Genomic DNA, 22,208 nt, shown 5'->3' with positions numbered 1-22,208 from the left:
GTGCTGGTGTATTTTGTTTGGAAAGGATACATGGGTTCTTATAGTCTGGGCAGCTAGGATGATTAGGCCTTGTTTCTTGCCTCATTTTCAGGGGTATTTGGTAAGACTCAATTGACTGACCTGTATTACATTTTAACAAGTAATGTTATATCTCTCAAACTGATATTTCAAGTTTACATTCCTATTTTTTATGTCATTTCCTATATTTTCACATTATGCATTATCATGAATGAAATCCCAAGACTTTTGTCTCTCTCTTCTCTCCCCCTTTGTTTTATTTATTTACTTATTTCCTATTTAAATCTTTGCAATGGATAGGATGAAGAGGAAGCTTTCATGGAGCTAATGACTCACCGTTTTCACAGAATCACAGTTCATCATAGCTTTGGGGAAAGTTGATTGATTTTCCTGGAAATCATTCCCTGAGAAGGAAGCCATCAGTCGGTTGAAGCTGACAACTTGATGATGGAAAGCCATTCAAGCAGAGAAGAAACTAGTAAAGATTCGGACATGGTTGTACAATTCTAGTGTAGTGCTGGATTAAGGGTACATAAAAGTTAGAACAGGATAGACTTGGCACGCATTGAGTCATGAGATTGAGGTTATTAGTTTTACTAGATGTTAACAAAGGTTTAAGTTTTGAATGATTAGTAGAGCTGGGCATTTGGGACTCGTCCAAAAACCCGATCTAAATAAATTGTCTTTCAACTTTGATTGTTGACGACATCCATTTCATTTAAGTAATCAATGACCCCCAACGGAGGTATTAAAATGTTCTGAAAACATGTATTTGTATTTATGGTCAACACTCAACGGAGGGTTGCACAATTTAGTCAACACGTCTCAAATGTATTTTAGAGTATAGCTTCAATTGCAAGCAAGTAATGCTTTCTGTTGGAGCCGCATCGGCATTGGCCTAAATATTTATTCGCAAAATTTATCCAAATCCAATCACAACCCAACAGGATCAACGGTAACCGACTTACCACGCACCTCTTTTGACCACCATTAATTATCTCCTGCGCTGCAACAACATATGATTTGACTTCAAAACTTGTTCAGCGTTTATGTATAAACCAAAACAAACTTCTCATAACTTAGACAAAGTTGAGCCTCATCAAACATTTGATTTATATGTTTCGTTTGACAATAGGCCATTTATATCTGATCTCGAGTAGTTTTTTCTAACCTTAATTTTAGAGACCTTGGCCCTCTCATCTGACATCAGTGCAAAAGGGAAAACACATCTTTTGTGTGCTGTGTCTTCTTCATTTTGTATTTCTGGGTAAGTGGAGACCTCATGTGTTCAGGTATATTGAATGCAAACCCATGATTCCTTTTCTTCCATGTTCTCATATAATAAACACAGAGTGTAGCTTCCAAAAGAATTCTAGAATTACATGCTTGTGATGTAACTATATATGCCATTGTCCTTAAGGATGACGATGCAGTGTAGAGAGACAAATACAATGGTGTTAGAAGAATATAGTAATCCAATGGATTTTACGTTTCAGTCAAGACATAAATATTTTATGGTTTTGGAAGGTTTGTGGAATTTAATATCATCGTCTTTCAACCTAAACCTCAGGCCCCTACCAAGCAAAATGACATAAATAAAGCTCTCTTCAAATATACAAGTCGATACAATCTAGGCAACAATATTTCTTCTAATAAAAAATCCTAATATAATAATTATATTAATATATCCTTCTTTGATGACTGAAAAACTGCGTAGTGGAGGCGCCACTATCAACTAGTCCCTAGTCAATTACAACATGAGATCCCACGTGTCTGGAATCAACAACTGACATAATGTATTTATTCAGAGCAAAAAGGCTCAAATCATGCCGTTTCCAACGGCTACTTCCTTTAACTAGCCGTTTGAGCTAGGGGTGAGCGGTTCCGGGTATCTTATATTTTTTCAGGAAACCGAAACTCGAACCGTACAGTACAGGTTCCCAAAAAAAGGAACCGGAACCGTACAGTACAGGTTCTTCAATTCAAGGAACCAGAACCTAAAATGCAGGTTCCGGTTCCTTTCCAGGGTACCCTGTAAAAAATCAATTATCCCCCTATTAGTTTAAAAAATAACAAAAACACCTTATAAGTTTACAAATACACCCCTAACAAATTTTCATTATTCATTCATTTGTGNCGGCCAGATCCACCGTGGATCTGGCCGGAAAAGGCTAGATCGGCGCACTGCCGGCCAGATTCAGCCGGTAGTGCGCCATTCTACCAGATTCCGGCCATTTTCCGGTGGTGGTGGCCGGAATCTGTTAAATGTGGATTATTGGGGTGTTTTTGTAATTTAAAAAAAAATATTTAGGGGTATTTAATTAAATTATCAAATTTAAGGGGTTTAAAAAAAGTTGAATAATTTTGGGAGTAGTATTCCCAAAAATCTGAATTTTTGGGTATTTTACTGTTTAACTTTTTTGGGAATACTAAAAGTAGTATTCCCAAAAGTGAAACAAACGCAGCCGGGGTGTTTGTTTTAGTATTTTGGATTTTTTAGAGTTGGGTGAAATAATGAGGAAGGATTTAAAAATTAATAAGAACACCTCCTAAGCTTGTTAAATAACTAAACACCCCTGTGATAAAAAACATTAAAATTATAAAAACACCCCCACCCACCCATTAAATTCTGACAGTCGGTCACCATCGCCGAAAAGTGGTCAGAGTCACCGTATTGGCTTACGACCGCCTGAATCTGGCCGGTTGTGTACTGAGATGGCATTTTCCAGCCAGATCCACCATGGATCTAGCCAAAAAAGGCCAGATCTAACCGTGTTTGGTTGTCAACGACGACCACATCTTAGCCATCTTTAGCCATGGATTTGGCCAAAAAATGATAGATCGGCACACTACAGGCCAGATCCAACCGATAGTGCACTATTATACCAGATTTTGGCCACCTTCTAACGGTGGTGGCCGAAATTTGGTAAATGTGGGTGGATGGGGGTGTTTTTGTCAATTTCTAAACTTTTTTCTAAGGGTGTTTAGTTAAATTAATAAACTTAAGGGGTTTAAAAATAGTTAAAGAAAATATAATAGTATTTTCATAATAGAAAACAAACTGGTATTTTAGAAATAGTCTGAATAGGATAGTTAAAACTATTTAAAAAAACAGACCCATAAATGTATGTTTAAAGTATCTAGAATCCAAAGAGTCTAGAACACAAGGGTACACATCATCCGTAAGACCCTAGTGAAATATTTAGTATGCATACATCGTCTTGTGATATCATGGTGGTATTATAGAATTTCTGAGAATACTACGATTCCAAATAAGAACCCAAATTCAAAATTTCTCTAGATATACGTGTAAAATTATTTTTCCTCAATCACATCAACTTTGAGCAAGAATGGAAGATGAAAGTGAAATATTTTTTATTCATTATGAACAACAAAACTAAGTTGAGCATGAGTGGAAGGATTGATCACAGAAATTACTTATTCCTAATCAAACAGATGATTAAGTGATTCAGGAACATCGGCAAAGAAAGGCACATTCTTCTGTTGAAGGTCTTCACATCGCGCTGGAGTTGCAGTCATCGGATCAAAAGGCTCCCTACCAGCGAGAGTTAAGCCTTGTTTGATTCGACCCACTTTCCGGGAATGTAGGACTTGCATTGAAGTGATAGGTAGCCTTATAGATTGATATTCTTCAAGGGCCATTTGAAAATTGACTGGCTCCCATTTCTCCATGCATTTGCCTAATACTGCTGCGTCTAATATTGACATGTTTGTGCTTCTTCCACAGTGTGGAGTTGTGGGATGAGCAGCGTCTCCGATTAACACCACTCTGTCCCAAACCATTTGTTTCAAAGGATCACAATCATAAATAACATTAATGAAAGGGTCTTTTGTTTCTTTTATCACTCTTGCAAACTCAGGAATCCAAATCTTCTCAGCCTCCTGGTGCATTGCGCTTATCATGTCGCTGTTTAATTTAAGAGTAACTGAACTTCCCTGAATTGGTGGTTGTGACATCATAGGACACATCAATTAATAACTTATAATTTAACGTAATTGGATACAGAGCTTAGAAATAAGATTTTGTACGTGGTTGGGTTAAAAGTAATGGTCACTAAAAACACTTCAATTGTACGTGGTTGTTGTGCAGCTAACATCATAAGTCTGTTGTCTAAGTAGCCGGCTACTTTTAGCAGTTTATTAAGATTGAGATTGACCAAGATTACACGGATAGGTTTAGCGTTAAATAAGGGGAATCACCTTCAATTGGGGCTCAGGTTGATTGATATACCAAATCCAATTGAGCCTCCGTACATAAGCTCACAAAGAGTGAGATGAGTTCCAGGAGCCAATTCCATGTATAGCACTTCCAAGATCAGGATACGCTTTCCGGAAGCCCATCATGGTATCCAAAATCTTTCCTGAATACTCAAGAACGCTCCATGCACAGTATCCTGAATACCTGTCAAAGTACATAAACATAAAACTAAAAAAGAAAAAAGAAACCCATAAACGACGCCTCTTAAACATAAAAAATCATACAAAATCTGGAAACCTTATTGGTGTCAGGTAGAAAACTCTGTCGAATTGATGAGCGGGCCCGTCTGCTGCAACCAGCAAATATCCCTCTACTTCGATGATCTCATTCGTTTGAAGGTCTGGCCTTACTTTAACACTGGTTTTCTTCAGAAATACAGAAAGAGATGTATTGGTGACCCCAAAGAAATATTTCACGCGGCAAAGTATTATAGAAGAGCATGAAGATCAGCCAATGTGCAACCCTAAAGTTCAAGTTTTCATCTCTTGTAGTACCCAATTCACCTTTTCTCCCCATCTGTTGCTCGGTTCTGTAAAAATAATTAAAAAACAAGTGTACATAAGAACTTACCCATGCATTAACACTTTTTAAGGGTTAATTCAAAATAGAAAAAGTAGGAATAAAAATAACTGATCAATTGGGAGAGGTAAGGTAACTTTGTAGAAGGGCTCAGGATGGGGAGCCATGACTGAATTATTTTCTGAGACAACGTATCAAGTCCAAGTCAGCACCAGTTGGACTTGCCGTTGTGGGTGCTCGCGATTTCTCAATCACAACAACACCCAACTGCACAAGCAAGCGCTTTCGCGCATGAGACTCTGCTATACTTTCCCACTATGATTCCTTAGCCTTCGTTCTTCATCCTCCCGATCTCCTCTCCCATACAAACACTCATTTGGAGTGCATTTATACACAAAAGACTATCAACGTTACCGCTAAGTTTGACTTCACCTATTTGTACGTCAGTGCGATAGAATGGAAAAGAAAGTTTACTATTTATTAATACGATATTAATTAATCATGAAAATAGAATCTCGTAAACATATCTCACAAACCATATGATTAATAATTGGTTTATGTGAATTCTGTCATTGATTAAGGTTTCTGATGAATTCATAAAAAATCAATTATCATGTTAGGTTGGATTTTTTTTTATAAATTTGTGAAAGTATAGACCTTGATTAATAGTTGACTGAATGTGATGTTAAAATGTCATAATTTATGTGGATAATTAAAGAGTGTTAATTGAAGTAAGAAATTAAGCTTTCACGCGGAAGAATACATTTTTGCCTTTTAGATAGATACAAGTTAGTGGAATTTGGGTGAAATTATGAAGCTTGTTACTTGTCAGGTAGAATGGTAGATGAAACAGAATTCACATAAAACTGGACGTGAAGGAAGATGAGTGTACGATCCCCCCTTGCACATGAGCGATCCGCAGTCCCGATAGCCACTCAAATTGCTTATGTTATCTTCTTCATCATCTCTTTTCCTATTGGCCAACAAAAGCTGTCAATTTTATGGCTGTTATTATGGTGGAACATGACTATTCACTCCATTGTGCCATTGCGCTCAAGCTCGCCACAGAAAGCTTTCAGTTTCCATTGCTCTCAGACACTAAATAACGAGCTAGATTTTGCACTTCTGTGAAATTATTAGCTTTTTTTAGTAGAAAAATTTAATGAGTGGTGGGTTGTATATTGTGTGTATATATATGGTGGGTTTTTAAAATCTCTAAATCCTTTTTATACATTTGAAATTATGTTTAGGATTAAAATGTTCGATATGATGTAAGAGATTTCAATCAAGGATGATAATGTAATCAGAAGTAAGTTTTAACTATTTTCAATTTATTTTCTTGATCTTTTGTCTACTTTGTTGTTACTTCAATAAAAGAATTTGAAAAAGCCAATATGAAACAAGTTCTCATAACTCTTCCTGCAGCAAAGGTTTTCTTACAGGTTTGAAGCATCATCCCACCTTCTTTACATTCTATTCTATCAGCAATGGAGGCACCCCAGTCCTGCAGAGGGTGGAGTGGTATTTGGATTAAAAAAAAAAATAGTTTTAAATATATTTATTGCAAAGACAAAACGATCTTAATTTAATGTGATATCAAATCTAAACTGTTTGTGATACACTGCTAGTACAATCTATTACGTTACTCAATAAAATCCAAGGAAATCCAGCTGTAAGACTAGATGTGACAGGTTTTGTGAAAAGGACGGACGACTTAGGCAAAAAATTGGGTGGGAATTGTTGCTCTCGTGAAAAAAAAGAGAACGCAATATTGCAACGGCCCTCGAATACGATTGAAGGCTTCTTTTCATTAAATATCCATTTAAAAGTGTTATGCCTAAAAAAATCAGATTTGACATATTAGCAAAGACCAATCAGAGTTTAGAAAGATTTATACAGTCTAAACACTGTCACATACACAAAACAGAAGAGGTAAGGCTATCGTCAATGTAACAAGTGAATGCTAGGCTTATAAGGGCTAGGACTTGTCCACTTGCCAAGCCCTACGCGATTTAAGGAGTTCCCGCATAGATGACTAATAGGAAGCAGGTTAGGATTGTATCACACCTATCCGACTGCAGAATCATGATTACTACGTTAAATCCCCACCTATAAATAGATGATTCCTCTCTTAATTTACGAGATTGGCTCATCTTTAGTCTTCACAAAGCATACTCTCTCTCTCTCTCTCTCTCCTCTCTCTCTATATATTATATTAATATATATATAATATATATATATATTAGGTGTGTGTGTGTGTGTGGGTGTGTGTGTGTGTGTGTGTGTGTGTGTGTGTGTAGAGGTTGAACAAATGGGCCAGGTTAGGCGGGTCAACCTAACTGACCCCACAATAAAGAGGGTTCAACCCGGATCGCCAAATAGGCAGGCCGGGTTGATATATGGCAACCCGACAACCCGCGGGTTGCTATTTTATTTTATTTTTTTTTGAGATAGACCGCCAACCGTGGGTTGACCGCGGTTGGCTTAAAAAAACAAAAATAATTTTTTTTCAAATTCCCCTTTACCTTGAAATATAGCCGTTTATAGTAGTTGGAGCGGTCTTTTTCATTTTCTTTTCCATTTTTTCTATAAATAGCCATAAATCTCATATTTTCTCATAACTCAAATTCTCTCATTCTCTCATTTTCCTAATCTCTAATCTCTATTGAAACTCTCAATTATTCTCTAATCTTTATTCTCTTTGTTATCAATTATCTTTATTTAATTTTATTAGTTTTTGCAATTTTCAATCATATTTCCAATTTCCTTCTTAATTTTTTATTTCTACATCAATTTTTTTTCAACTACAATGGATATATATTTCTCTCCCTCAATTTCAATGATGAAGGAAAACTACTATCCTAGTCTTAGTCCTGCTGAATTTAATAACATAAATGCAAGAGGGATACAAATAGTACCACTTTCCTAGTCTCAGAATCTGATACACCTCAAAATAAGCCCCTAATTCCTCCCATGCTGCTACACCTACAACTCCCAATGGTTCAGAAGTGTCTTCGTAATCACATCCTCGTCCAACTTCATCTCAGCTGAAGCGGGTTCATCACTACTATCAAAAGCGATGATAGACACACATCAGACGCTTGGACGCATTTCGATTAGTTTTACGAGGTAGAAATGGAGTTCAAGTGAAGAAAGCAAGATGCAAGTATTGTGGAAATGTTTTATAAAGTGATTCAAGTAATGGTGTACTTTAAAAAGGCATGCTGATAAACTATTGCTCAACATGGAAATAGAGAAAGTAATCAAACTCAAATAACTAATATGGGTACTCCTTGGCATTATAATTCTGATGTATATAGGGAACATTAGCTTTATATTGCGAACTGATCACTTATTAATATGACTGAAGATAAATATTTTGAAAGATTTATTTAAAATTATTTTTTCCAGGATTTAAAGTTATTCTAAAACTGCAACTAGAAATGATTTAATAAAATTGTTTGTGAAAATGAAATTAGAATTAAAAAATAAAATACATAGTTGTCATATTAGTGTGGGCTCTAACTGCGATATTTGGAGTGGTAGAGCTAAACAAGATTATATTGTGTAACTAATCATTATTTTGATAACGAATGTAAATAAATAATCTTTATTAAGATTTAGATTAATGGATGTAGATCATAGTGGTCAACAAATTTAATAAAATTGTTGAAGTTTTAGAAGATTATGAGATTATTAATAAAGTGGAAGTTTAACTTTAGAATGCAAGTTCTAATAGTAAAGCTATAGATTTTTTTCAAATTAATTATCCTTATTAACAATTTGAAGTTTTTTCACCATCGTTGTGCATGTCATGTATTAATTTAATTGTGAAAAGTGGTAAAGAAACGATTAAAGAAAATATTGATAGAATTAGAAAATCTTTAGCTTGGATTCATGTAGTAATAAAAGAAATGCTGAATTTCAAGATGCTTGTATAAACCAAATATGTCTCCTTAAACTTTTGCATAGACATGCTTTAGATGGAATAGTACTTATTTAATGCTTGATTCATGTTACCCTATGCAAATATAATTAGTTATTTTGTAGCAAAAATAGAGGTCCTCATTATTGGTAGAAAATGATTGGCATATAGCTAAAAATTTTCATTCTTTCTTAAAATTTTTTACCAATCCACTTTACAACTTTCTGGTGTATTATTCTACAGTCCATTGGTAACATACACAATATAAAATTTAAGAATTATTATAAAAAACAAAACAATGAAATTTTAAAGGTACCAATAAAGGCAATGGAATTTTTTTAAAAAAAATATTGGGAACACTTCCTTTTTTTTATTTAGGTGCTATATTTGATCCTAGAATTAAATTAACAGGTTTAGAAAATGGTTTTGACAATTTATGTGAAAATTTATAAACCGAAGCATATGCCAATCAAATAGGAGAGGTAAAAAATTCTCTACAGATATATTTCCAATATGAAAACATGTATGGGAACCCGCAAAGAAGCGAAATATCCAGAGAAGTTGCATCAAAAGAAACAAATGAAGACTTCTACTCTGGAATGCACTGAATAAGCTGAAGAGGACCCGAATCCGAAGCACAACCTCCTCTTCAGAAGCACCATCACCAACAACAATAAATAATATACTGTCCTCCATGCAGTCAAAGAGAATGAGTTTTATCAATATTGGCAACCCAAAATGTTACCAGCAGATCCACAACAGAGAGCCAATTTGATGTCTTAGAATATTGGAAAGCCAGAAAATGTATTTTTCGGTATTATCAAAACTTGCCTTGTATGTTTTCGCTGTTCCTGTCTGAACCGTATCATGCCGAACAAACATTTAGTGCAAGTGGAAGAATTTTAAATGAAAGGAGGACTAAACTTTCTCCAAAAATGATTGAAGTCCTCACATGTCTTCGAGATTGGGAACGGTCGCGCCATCAAGATCAATACGAGGTTGTCGACGATACTTTAATAGAATCATTTCAATTTTGTAATGTAGATGATACAGATGAGGGAGGTCCTAATCAACCACCCCCAAATTAGTTGTTTTGTAAATTGTAACTTGTAAATTAATTATCAATATTGCACTCTTTTTTCTTTACCAAGTTTTTGTCCCATTGGGTTTTTCTTGGTGAGGTTTTTAACGAGACAACAATTGTCGTAATTTCTTATTTTATTTTTTGATAAATGAATAAATCTAATTTTTCTTATATTACAATTTTATTGTATTAAAATTGAATTAATATTTGAAATGTTAACAACAAAAAAATTTAATTTAATTTATTGATATTTGAAAAGTTAACTAAAAAGAATTACATTTATTCATTTATAAATTGTTAATTATTCATTTGAAAAGTTAACTAAACAAACAAAACAAAATTAAATTAAATTAAAAAAAATAGAAAAAGGGGCTAACCCGGCCCGGCTCGCAACCTAACCCGGTTAGGGTTGGCAGGCCTGGCTGGGCCAGCCAATCCCCAAGAAATGGCGGGCCTAACCCGACTTGCCTTTGTTGGCCGGCGGGTTAGGACCGACCCACCAAATTCAGTAACCCGCCGCGGGCCGAGTCGGGTCAGGTCAGGCAGGTCACTTTTCCACCATTATGTGTGTGTGTGTGTGTGTGTTCTCCTTAGATTGTAATTCAGCTCACTGTACGAGACCTAACTATAACCATCTATCAATACAACCACAGTGGACGTAAGATTCACTTTTGAGCATCCAAATCACTTTAAAAACCGCTTCTTATTTATTCTCTCATTGCATATTTTCATATCATTTGTAATTTCTAAGCCCGCTTAGCATTTTGCACGTGTGAGTCATTGGTGTCAAAATCAAGCATCAACAGTTTGCCGCTAGAAGGAGGACACTGATTTAGTATTCGCTTTTCATCAGAAACCTCTGACCGACCGGTCCTATCCATCAACAAATGGCTCGCGGTTTCGAAACTGAGTGAACTGACCTTAACAATGAGGAAATCCCCCCGGTACAGGATGACACTTCTCCTGAAGTGCCGCCAGTCCAGCAGAGTACCATGGCGTATATTCCTTCAAGCTCACAACTCGACCCAGCCGCGATGAATTACCTGGAGAGGTTCAACAATATTTTCCAAACGGTTAGCCAAAGGTTAGACCGTTTGGATTGAGTCATATCACCAGAGTCCAACGACGCGGTGCCATTGCCAAAGATGCCTGCAAGTCGTGCAAAAGCACGAAAAAGGGCAAAAGCCCATACCTTGTGCACTGCAGCGCGTAAAAGTAAGGGAAAGCAAGTGGCGAGCAGTGGACCGAAGGGCTCCGAAGGACTAGTGAACATTGGTCGTGTAATGGGTAGAATATTTGTAATTGGGTTACAATTCTGTATAACTGGGTTACAATTACAAAGTATCGTCTAAATTAGTTTATTCCTACCGCCTGCCGAAATGTTGAAATTTTGTTTTTTGCATGCTCTTTATCAACGCAGTGTGACTGCAGATTATCTGTAATTGTTTTTTGGGGAAAGTTTCTATGTGACAGAGTAACCGGGTCTTGCATTTCAGTTTAACCTTGTCAAGTGTTCTCTTGCGATTGCTGATTATACATGTAAGACTGTAACCCTGTGATGTGTTGAAGTTTTGATTTGGTTTTGTTTTTGGTGTTTTTTCAGTGTAATTTTTTGTGAAGCAGTTGCTATATATGGTGTTATTGTTGCAATTATTTTACAAACAAAGTTAGAAAGTGTTCCAACTTCAAAAATATATGCACCAGAGTCACTTACAGCTAGATACGCCATCTTTGCCTCTAGGATCATTGTTGGCTTTGCTAACCTTGTTTGCGGGTTTGTTCTCTTCATCTTTTGTCTTGCATCTTTCAGTGAAGTTCTAGTAGTAAATTTTCTTTCTGTTTCGTGAAACATAATGGTTTATGATGATTATTATTTTGCCAACATGTTGTGTCTAGGAATAATTGGAAGCAGCTGTGCATTGTCTGATGCTCAAAACTCCTCACTTTTTGTGAAGATTATAGTGATTGAGATCTTCAACAGTGCCCTTGGGTTGTTTGGAGTAATCGTGGGAATAATTATGTCAGCTCAAGCATCATGGCCTTCAAAATGAGTCTAATTTCTTGTTTTGTTTGTATTGTGATAGTTGAACCATATAAGCGTGCACTCCATTTTGTGTACTTTCAAACAAACTTTTATAGGTTGTTGCTTTATTGTTACTAGTAGAAATGTAAAAACCCATGTGGGAATGCTATGTTCTTTGTTTTCTTGGTTTGTGTTATATGAATATTAGATTTATAAATAAGAATTTCATACTCTGGCGAATCAAAAGTGGTACCCATCAGCTGCAACGAGCACTTTTACTATTTGATGATCTCATTAATTAGATACATGAAGAGTATGAAGATGGAGTTTGTTGGGCTCTGAACTATATTCTTGTTAGAGTAGATGCCCTAGAGCCAATCAATTATTGTAGAATTGACTCTTTGTTATAATGTTCATTAATCAATAAAAAAATGCATTTTATTCTATATCGCGTAAATCATTATTATTGCAATATGTATTGATATATGTCCTTATAATGGTAGAACCGTGGCGAGGGTATCAAGTGTTTCAAATCTTGATAGTAAGAACCCTATGAGCACATATGGTGGCCATTCTAGAAATGTCCATAGCCTCAGTATTACTCTAAAGTAAGGGCACAGATAATACGGTAAGGCTATCATAGTGTTGAACAACCCTGTCGAAAGACAATGACTGATCTCACTTATCAAGGTTGTTTAGTGACAACCTGGTGCAACACATGGGTGCTTGCTGTAGGTGATTACACCACAACAAGTTCACTAGACTGACCCACCAGAGGATTTCATATGGATGGTAACCCTAATGTCTATGGAGCAAATCCTCTAATGAATGGTGGTGCATGTGATCCTTAGACTTGAGATCACCGGAGCACCTTGTGCACGTATTGGTGTAGTTTGACACTAGCCTAACGCAGTTCTTTTTAGAGCTGTCAATACGGTGGTGATTAGCTGCATCGAGGAGTGTATCAAGACTATGGTGGATCGATAGAGGATTCATCACTCCCGGGTACGGGAGAAGTTATCTCACGGCGCAATTCAGTATATGGCAATGACATTAAAACTGTGGCTACAGTGGGATTGAGTTGTTGCTCTATCTAGTTTATAATACGGGTCATTGGTCCAGAAACTGAATACATAATATCGAGAGTAACCGAAGGTTGACACTATTTCTATGCATTCGTCTCGTTGAGATAACGTATGATGAAATGATCGAATTGTACGGTAACCATATCGTTGACAGGTAGCTACTTTGCTAAATCCAAATCTATCAGGTGGCCATGATACCTTGCTAGGGGCCAATCTTGGTTTGTGTATAGTGAGACGATTAATTGGTGTTAATCGCGATACTGTACACTGCCAGTATGATGAGGAGCCTATGGGTCACACACATAGAAGATAATTTAAGATCCAAGAAGAAGGAAGGGCGTTTTCGTCTTTTTAAGGTGAAAGAGTATTTTGGTAATTTCACAGTGTAATTAAATTTGCTAAGGTCGTAGCCTTTATTTAATTTATTAGAAAAATTAAATAAGTGAAATTACGTTTAAATATGTGTTCGCATATATTTAATTAAATCATCATTATTGTTAAATGTTAATAACTTAATATATAGATTAAATATATATTAATTGAGTTTAATTGAGATAATGATGAAATAAATAAAATATCTAATTTAGGAGTGTTTGGTAACATGGGGTGTTTGGGTTGGAGCCCAAGCCTATTCCATATGGAAATAGGGCATTAAGGTTTTACTATAAAAGAAAATGTTTATTTGTAAAATGTAACATTTGATTAATTAGCTCATTTTTCATTGTAAAACCAAAATACACAGCAGCCCCATTTCTCTCCCACGGCAGAAACCCATTTTGCCTAAAATCAATTCATTTTGATTTCATTCTTCTTTAATCTTAAAGCCAAAGAGGATCTAGCAAATCCCTCTTTGATTCTTTGTGATTGTCTTCATGTGGACTTCATAAGTTCAATCCTACGCTTGGGTCGGTAGCAAAACGTTCAAAGACAAACGTGGTGGAGCCTCCAAATGTGCGTTTATTTTTCTTAAACTCAGATTTATTTTTTTGCAGATTTACTTTAATATGAATTATAAAATTATACCCTTGATCTTGACTTTTGTAAACGATCCTGTTATATTATTTATTTTTGTTTTCGCTGCGTATACGGGACCGTTTACTTACAATTCTGAGCCAATCGATGGAGTTTCAGAGGTGCCCCATAGCCATTAACCTCCCGACCTGTATAAGTTACTGCTTTTGCAAATGATAACTCTCCCACTATCATCTCGAACGAATTGAACCTTTCCCCAGTGGATATTACTCTTGTAAGAATTTTTATGTTAAATCTTTTTGAAGATAAAGAAACAGATATTAAACTAATCAAGAGAGCTATGTTATTAATTACACAAGCAAACACCAGTAAAGCATCTCCTAGCCCTAGGTTTTATATCAAATAAATGAGATACTTGATGTGTTATTGAGATATTAAATACTTTTTCGTGGCTGTAAAAATATGCTAAAATCAACACAGTGCATGATAATTGATGGATAACCCTCTCTCTACCACTAGTTGAGCAAAGGGCTACAGTAGCATCCAAGACAGAGGTTGAGCTTTCCAGCTTGGGCTTGAATACAGTCCAGCCCAAATTTTGAAAAAAATATAAATGTATGTTTAAAACATCTAGAAATCGAAAAGTGTAGAACACAAAGGTACACATCATCTGTAAGACCCTAGTGAAATATTTAGTATGCAAACATTGTTTTGTGATATCATGGTGGTATTGTAGAATTTCTAAGAATACTACGATTCCAAACAATAACCCAAATTCAAAATTTCTCTATATATACGTGTAACTGATGAAGTTGGTGATAACCTGTTGGAAATGGAACAAAAGTTGGCTGAAGGTTCAAACAATATTTTGGCGACAACAATTCTGTTTTGATTGGGCTGCTGTAGTTGTTACAGCAGATATTTGGCACAGTCAAGTTGATTTTTTGTTTAACATGTTTAGTTGAGACTACGACATGTTTTGGTATATGTATTTGTTTAAATTCAAATGTATTATTTTTTAATCCACTACAGTAGGCTGCTTTAGGTAAAACAGTGGAGTTGCCTTGTATAGATGTTTGTTGTTCAATGAATGAAATATATAGAAAAACTTTCAGCCTTTGCCGTCCCTTTCTTTTACAAATCACTCTCTCTTTACTCTCATCATCTCTCCAACTGAACCAACAATTGGTATCAGAGCCCTACTGATCTTAAGGGCCCGATAAACTCACCTCTTCTCACCCATTTTCTCAGCCTCTGTTCTGGCAAAACCTCTTGTGAAACTCCACACAGTCTGATTCAATGGCACAAGACACAACCTTTCTTACTCTTTCAACCTTTAACAGTGACCAATACCACATATGGGCTGTCAAAATGAAAACCTTTCCGAGGGGAAAAGGTTTATAACAGTATGTTGAAGAAAATGGATAGCCACCAGCATTGGAGCCAAACCCCACTCTGAATTAGATCAGCCTGCATGATGAGGAAGCCACCAAGTCACCTAGAGCCTTGTCACATATCCATGCAACAGTGACTGAACAAGTGTTTGCAAGGATCATGGCATATGAGACAACCAAGGAAGCATGGGATAATTAAACTCAAGGAGGGGTTTAGTGGTAGTGATACAATAAAAAACATGCAGGTGTTGAACTTAAGAAGGGAGTTTGAAATGCTAAAGATGCAGGAGTCAAAATCAGTGAAGGAATATATAGATAGGTTGATGAATGTGGTGAATAAAATCAGGTTAATGGGAGAGGAAATGACAGATAAAAGGATAGTGGAGAAAGTCCTAGTTAGTCTACCCGAGAGGCTTGAATCCAAGATATCCTCACTTGAGGATTCTAAGGACTTGTCATAAATCACTCTCACTGAATTGGTGTATGCCTTGCAAGCTCAAGAGCAAAGGAGATTGTTGAGGCAAGAGGACTTGAGTGAGGGTGAAATGGTGGCAGGACTCAAAAGCAAACCTAGTCAGGGAGGAAGCAAAAGGCCTGCTAGAGATAAGAAAGGGAAGGAGAAGATGGCCAACCAGTGGAGCAAACCAAGTGGAATGAGAGAGTTTCCACCATGTACTCACTGCAAGAAGAAGGGTCATGCTGAAAAAAGGTACTGGGTCAAACCTAACATCCAATGTAGAGCATGCAAACAATATGGACATATTGAAAAGGTGTGCAAGAACAAACCAAACCACTCAACACAGCAAACACAGATTGTTGAGGATCAACAGCCAAATTCAGATTTTGAGCAATTGTTTGTGGCTTCATGCTGTGCAGTTCAAGCCTACAATGATGCATGGTTGATAGATAGTGGCTGCACTAATCATATGACAACAAACCTGGAGGACTTTGTCAACTTGGACAAGTCATACCATTCCCAAGTTAAAGTTGGAAATGGGGAGTTTGTGGTTGTCAAATGGAGAGGAGACATTGTCGTGCAAACAAGTTTAGGTATCAAACTAATCCTTAATGTTTTGTATGTGCCTAATATAAGCCATAATTTGCTTAGTGTAAGACAAATGTTAGAAAGAAAGGATGCCCTGCACTTCCAGGATCAGTTTTGCACAATCCTGGACAGTGAAGGCAATGAGTTAATGAGGGTTAGAATGATGGGAAAAAGCTTCCCTATTAGGTTGAAAAAACCAGAACTTGTAGCTTGTGTTACTGATGTGAGTGAGTCAGAATTATGGCACAAAAGATTAGGTCATTTCAACTATCATGGACTTAGGGAAATTTAGACCAAAGAATTGGTCTACAATCTGCCAGAATTTGTGGAAACCAAAGCTGTATGTGCCACCTATCAACTTGGTAAGATGAGTAGATTACCTTCCCTGCAAACAAAGTCTGGAGAGCTGCTGAAAAGCTCCAGCTTATCCACACAGATGTGTGGACCTATGCAGACCCCCTCCCTAAATGGAAGCAAATACTTTGTTTTATTCATTGATGACTGGTCCCGGATGTGTTGGGTTTCCTTTTTAAAACAAAAAAAATGAAGTTGTAGTTGTGTTTTAAAGGTTTAAGCTGCAGGTTGACAAACAAACTGGACTTAGCATCAAAACTATAAGGAGTGATAATGGGAGTGAGTACACCTCTAGTGAGTTTGAAACAATTTGCAGGAAGGTTGGAATTGTGCACCAATTTAGCAATCCCTACACTCCACAGCAGAATGAAGTTAGTAAGAGGAAGAATAGGACTGTTATAGAGATGACCAAGTGCATAGTTGCAAAAAAGAAGCTGCCCAAGTCCTTTTGGGCAGAAGCTGTAAACATAGGGGTCTATTTGCTTAATAGACTCCCTACTAAGGCCTTAACTAATCAAACACCCTATGAGGCCTGGTATGGAGTGAAGCCTTCAGTTAGAAACCTGAAAATCTTTGGGAGTGTATGCTATGCACTCATTCTAGCAATTAAAAGAAGCAAGCTATATGAGAAGGCTATGACAGGGATCTTCATAGGATACAATGAGCAGTCCAAGGCCTATAGAGTCAATGTTCCAACAAGTAAGAAAAGATGTGAAGGTAGATGAAAGAGGGTTCTGGAACTGGAAGACGAATGAGGTTGAAGAAGACTCAAGAGGGTAGATTACAGACATTGCAGTAGGCAGATTTGATGATCCAGAAGAGGCAGATTCAAATGATGATTTTCCAGTCCAGGGTACAAGGCCTCTGGTAGAGGTTTATGAGAGATGTAATGCAGCCTTGCTTGAATCTGCAAATTTCAAGGAGGTTGCTAAGTCAAAGGTCTAAAGGAATGCAATGGAGGAGGAGATAAAAATGATTGAAAAGAATGGCACATGGGAATTATTTAACAGACAAGCAACTAGGAGAGTAATTCAAGTTAAATGGATCTATAAAAAGAAGCTGAAGCCTGATGGATCAGTGTACAAACATAAAGCAAGATTGGTTGTCAAGGGGTTTGCTGAACAATTTGGAATAGACTTCTCAGATACATTTGCACCCGTGGCTAGGCATGACACAATTAGGTTTCTCCTTGCCTTGGTAACCCAATTTGAGTGGAGAATCTATCAATTAGATGTCAAATCTGCCTTCCTAAATGGTTGGCTCAATAAGGAAATTTATGTGGAGCAACCAGAAAGTTATGAAGTGGAGGGGTAGGAGCAAAAAGTCTATTTGCTGAGGAAGGCTCTATATGGCTTGAAACAGGCCCCTAGAGCCTGGTATAGTAGAATCAATGAGCATTTGGTCAGCTTGGGATATGCAAGGAGCCCAAATGAACATACACTATATGTGAGAAGGCTGGAAGGGGAATTAACTATAGTGTCATTGTATGTTGATGACTTACTCATCATGGGAAGCAACTCAACTCAACTTGAGGAGTTTAAAATGGCCATGCACAATGAATTTGAAATGACTGATCTTGGGGAAATGTTCTATTTTTTTGGAATGGAGGTCCACCAAAGTCACCATGGCATATTTGTTAGCCAAAGGAAATTTGCCAATGAAATTCTGTAAAAGTTTGACATGGACAAGTGCAAACCAGTTGACACTCCTCTGGTTGCAAATTTAAAGTTGAGCAAGGATGATGGGGTTGTGAAAGTTGATGAAAAAATGTATAGAAGTCTGATTGGGTGGGTACTGTACTTGATTGCCACCATACCAGACTTGATGTTTGCAACAAGCATTCTCTCAAGATTCATGTCCAGCCCGAGTGAAATTCATCTCAAGGCAACCAAGAGGGTGCTGAGGTATGTTAAGGGGAGTAGTGAGCTTGGTGTATGGTTCAAAAGAACCGAAAATTTACAGCTTATTGGGTACTCTGACAGTGATTGGGCTGGATGCATAGATGACATGAGGAGTACTTCAGGTTATGTCTTCTTCATAAATTCAGGAGCTATATGCTGGCTTTCCAAGAAGCAGGATACCATTGCTCAGTCCACAGCAGAAGCATAATACATTTCTGCTGCTGTTGCTGTAAACCAGGCCATATGGCTTAGAAAATTTTTGTAGGATTTAAGGCAAACTTAGGATGAACCAATTGTGATGTTCTGTGACAATTAGTCAGCGGTTGCAATGGAAAATAATCTCATCTTACACGGCAGGACCAAGCATATTAAAATCAAATTCCATGCTGTGAGAGAGGCAGAGAGTAATGGAGAAGTGAAACTAATCCACTGCAGGGGTGAAGAACAAATAGTTGATATAATGACCAAGGCTTTACCTAAAACCAAGTTTGAGAGTTTAAGACTTAGACTTGGTGTTTCCAGCAAGATTATCAATGAGGAGTGATGAAGTTGGTGATAACCTGCTAGAAATGGAACAAAAGTTGGCTGAAGGTTCAAACAATATTTTGGCGGCAACAATTCTGTTTTGGTTGGGCTGCTGTAATTGTTGCAGTCGATATTTGGCACAATCAAGTTGATTTTTTGTTTGACATGTTTAGTTGAGACTAAGACATGTTTTGGTATATGTATTTGTTTAAATTCAAATGTATTATTTTTTAATCCACTGCAGTAGGTTGCTTTAGGTAAAACAGTGGAGTTGCTTTGTATATATGTTTGTTGTTCAATGAATGAAATACATAGAAAAACTTTCAGCCTTTGCCGTCCCTTTCTTTTACAAATCACTCTCTCTTTACTCTCATCATCTCTCCAACTGAACCAACAATAACATTATTTTCCTCAATCGCATCAACTTTGAGCAAGAATGGAAGATGAAAGTGAAATATTTTTTTATTCATTATGAACAACAAAACTAAGTTGAGCATGAGTGGAAGGATTGATCACAGAAATTACTTATTTTTAATCAAACAGATAATTAAGCGATTCAGGAACATCGGCAAAGAAAGGCACATTCTTCTGTTGAAGGTTTTCACATTGCTCTGGAGTTGCAGTCATCGGATCAAAAGGCTCCCTACCAGCAAGAGTTAAGCCTTGTTTGATTCGACCCACTTTCCGGGAATGTAGGACTTGCATTGAAGTGATAGGTAGCCTTATAGATTGATATTCTTCAAGGGCCATTTGAAAATTGACTGGCTCCCATTTCTCCATGCATTTGCCTAATACTGCTGCGTCTAATATTGACATGTTTGTACTTCTTCCAGAGTGTGGAGTTGTGGGATGAGCAGCGTCTCCGATTAACACCACTCTGTCCCAAACAATTTGTTTCAAAGGATCACAATCATAAATAACACTAATGAAAGGGTCCTTTGTTTCTTTTATCACTCTTCCAAACTCAGGAATCCAAATCTTCTCAGCCTCCTGGTGCATTGCGCTTATCATGTCGCTGTTTACTTTAATAGTAACTGAACTTCCCTGAATTGTTGGTTGTGAAATCATAGGACACATCAATTGATAACTTATAATTTAACGTAAATGGATACAGAGCTTAGAAATAAGATTTTGTACGTGGTTGGGTTAAAAGTAATGGTCACTAAAAACACTTCAATTGTACGTGGTTGTTGTGCAGCTAATATCATAAGTCTGTTGTCTAAGTAGCCGGCTACTTTTAGCAGTTTATTAAGATTGAGATTGACCCAAGTTAAGGATAGGTTTAGCATTAACTAAGGGGAATCACCTTCAATTGGGGCTCAGGTTGATTGATATACCAAATCCAATTGAGCCTCTCGTACATAAGCTCACAAAGAGTTGAGTGAGTTCCAGGAGCCAATTCCATGTATAAGCACCTTCCAAGATCAGGATACGCTTTCCGGAAGCCCATCATGGTATCCAAATTCTTTCCTGAATACTCAAGAACGCCCCTCCATGCACAGTATCCTGAATACCTGTCGCTTGATATTGGAAAGCCAGAAATGTATTTTTCCGGTATAAAAACTTGCCTTGATGTTTTCGCTGTTCCTTCTGAACCGTCTCATCGAACAAACATTTAGTGCAAGTGGAAGAATTTAAATGAAAGGAGGACTAAACTTTCTACAAATGATTGAAGTCCTCACATGTCTTCGAGATTGGGAACGTCGCGCATCAAGATCATACGAGGTTGTCGACATACTAATAGAATCATTTCAATTTTGTATGTAGATGATACGAATGAGGGAGGTCCTATCAACACCCCCAAATTAGTTTTTTGTAATTGTAAATTGTAACTTGTAAATTAATTTCAATATTGCACTCTTTTTCTTTACAAGTTTTTGTCCATATGGTTTTTCTTGGTGAGGTTTTTAACGAGGAAAATTGTGTAATTTCTTATTTTATTTTTTGATAAATGAAAATCTATTTTTTCTAATTACATTTTATTGTATTAAAATGAATTATATTTTGAAATGTTAACAAAAAAAAAAATTAATAATTAATTTGATATTTGAAAAGTTAACTAAAAGAATACATTTATTCATTTATAATTGTTAATTATTCATTTGAAAAGTTAACTAAACAACACAACAAAATTAAATAAATAAAAAGGGGCTAACCCCGTTAGGGTTGGCAGGCGGCTGGCCAGCCAATCCCAAGAAATGGCGGCCTAACCCGACTGCCTTTGTTGGCGGCGGGTTAGGACGACGCCAAATTCATAGAACCGCCGCGGGTCGGGTCGGGTCACTTTTCCACCATTAGTGTGTGTGTGTGTGTGTTCTCCCTAGATTGTAATTAGCTCACTGTACGAGACCTAACTATAACCATCTATCAATACAACCACAGTGGACGTAGATTCACTTTTGAGCATCCAAACACTTAAAAACCGCTTCTTATATTCTCTCATTGCATATTTTCATATCATTGTAATTTCTAGTAGCCTTAGCATTTGCATGTGTGAGTCATTGGTTCAAAATCAAGATCAACAGTTTGCGCTAGAAGGAGGACACTGATTTAGTATTCGCTTTTATCAGAAACCTCGACCGACGGTCATATCCATACAAATGGCTGCGTTTCGAAATGAGTGAACTGACCACAATGAGAAATCCCCCGGTACAGAGACACTTCTCCTGAAGTGTCCAGTCCAGCAGAAGATACCATGGGGTATTCCTTCAAGCTCAACTCAACCAGCCGGATAATTACCTGAGAGGTTCAACAAATTTCCAAACGGTTAGCCAAAGGTTGCCGTTTGGATGAGTCATATCACCAGAGTCCAACGAGGCGGTGCCACTGCAAGAGCCTAAGTTGGCAAAAGCACGAAAAAGGGCAAAAGCCCATACTGTGCACTCAGCGGTAAAAGTAAGGGAAAGCAAGTGGCGAGCAGTGGACCGAAGGCTCGCAGGACTAGGAACATTGGTGTGAAGGGTGAATATTGTAATTGGGTTCAAATTGTAAACTGGGTTACAATTACAAAGTATCTCTAAATTAGTTTATTCTACGCCTCGAAATGTTGAAATTGTTTTTTGCAGCTCTTTATCAAGCAGTGTG

The 22,208-nt window shown here is 37.0% G+C and overlaps 2 protein-coding genes, 1 long non-coding RNA gene and 1 pseudogene across 3 annotated transcripts; 2 read left to right on the top strand and 2 right to left on the bottom strand.

Annotated features, from left to right (window-relative positions):
- The first annotated feature begins 9 nt into the window (after nt 1–9).
- On the top strand, nt 10–864 carry LOC116114267. The gene is made up of 2 exons (XR_004125525.1): nt 10–100; nt 319–864. It is a non-coding gene; the product is annotated as an uncharacterized LOC116114267 (long non-coding RNA).
- A 2,505-nt stretch (nt 865–3,369) lies between these two features.
- LOC116114261 lies at nt 3,370–11,098 on the bottom strand (annotated as a pseudogene).
- Nucleotides 11,099–18,378: 7,280 nt separating this feature from the next.
- LOC116114260 (secreted RxLR effector protein 161-like) lies at nt 18,379–18,807 on the top strand. The gene has a single exon (XM_031400420.1). The coding sequence runs from the start codon at nt 18,379–18,381 to the stop codon at nt 18,805–18,807; it is 429 nt and encodes a 142-aa protein (XP_031256280.1).
- Nucleotides 18,808–19,435: 628 nt separating this feature from the next.
- Nucleotides 19,436–20,635, bottom strand: LOC116114269. Its single transcript, XM_031400429.1, has 2 exons — nt 20,431–20,635; nt 19,436–20,168 (listed from the first exon to the last, which is right to left on the bottom strand). The coding sequence occupies exons 1-2, from the start codon at nt 20,575–20,577 to the stop codon at nt 19,656–19,658; spliced, it is 660 nt and encodes a 219-aa protein (XP_031256289.1). The 5' UTR covers nt 20,578–20,635; the 3' UTR covers nt 19,436–19,655.
- Nucleotides 20,636–22,208: the final 1,573 nt, after the last annotated feature.

Source organism: Pistacia vera, unplaced genomic scaffold, assembly GCF_008641045.1.
Source record: "Pistacia vera cultivar Batoury unplaced genomic scaffold, PisVer_v2 Contig705, whole genome shotgun sequence".
Lineage (NCBI taxonomy): Eukaryota > Viridiplantae > Streptophyta > Magnoliopsida > Sapindales > Anacardiaceae > Pistacia > Pistacia vera.
The sequence above is the reverse complement of the archived record's forward strand: the minus strand, read 5'-3'. Positions and strand labels throughout refer to the sequence as shown.

What these genes read in the sequence shown, in the direction of transcription:
- LOC116114269 (XM_031400429.1), bottom strand. Translation starts at nt 20,577, where the DNA reads ATGATGGGCTTCCGGAAAGCGTATCCTGATCTTGGAAGGTGCTTATAC. An exon ending in AACCTGAGCCCCAATTGAAG is followed by an intron (nt 20,169 to 20,430) that starts GTGATTCCCCTT and finishes CCAACAATTCAG; the next exon opens with GGAAGTTCAGTTACTATTAA.
- LOC116114260 (XM_031400420.1), top strand. Translation starts at nt 18,379, where the DNA reads ATGGACAAGTGCAAACCAGTTGACACTCCTCTGGTTGCAAATTTAAAG.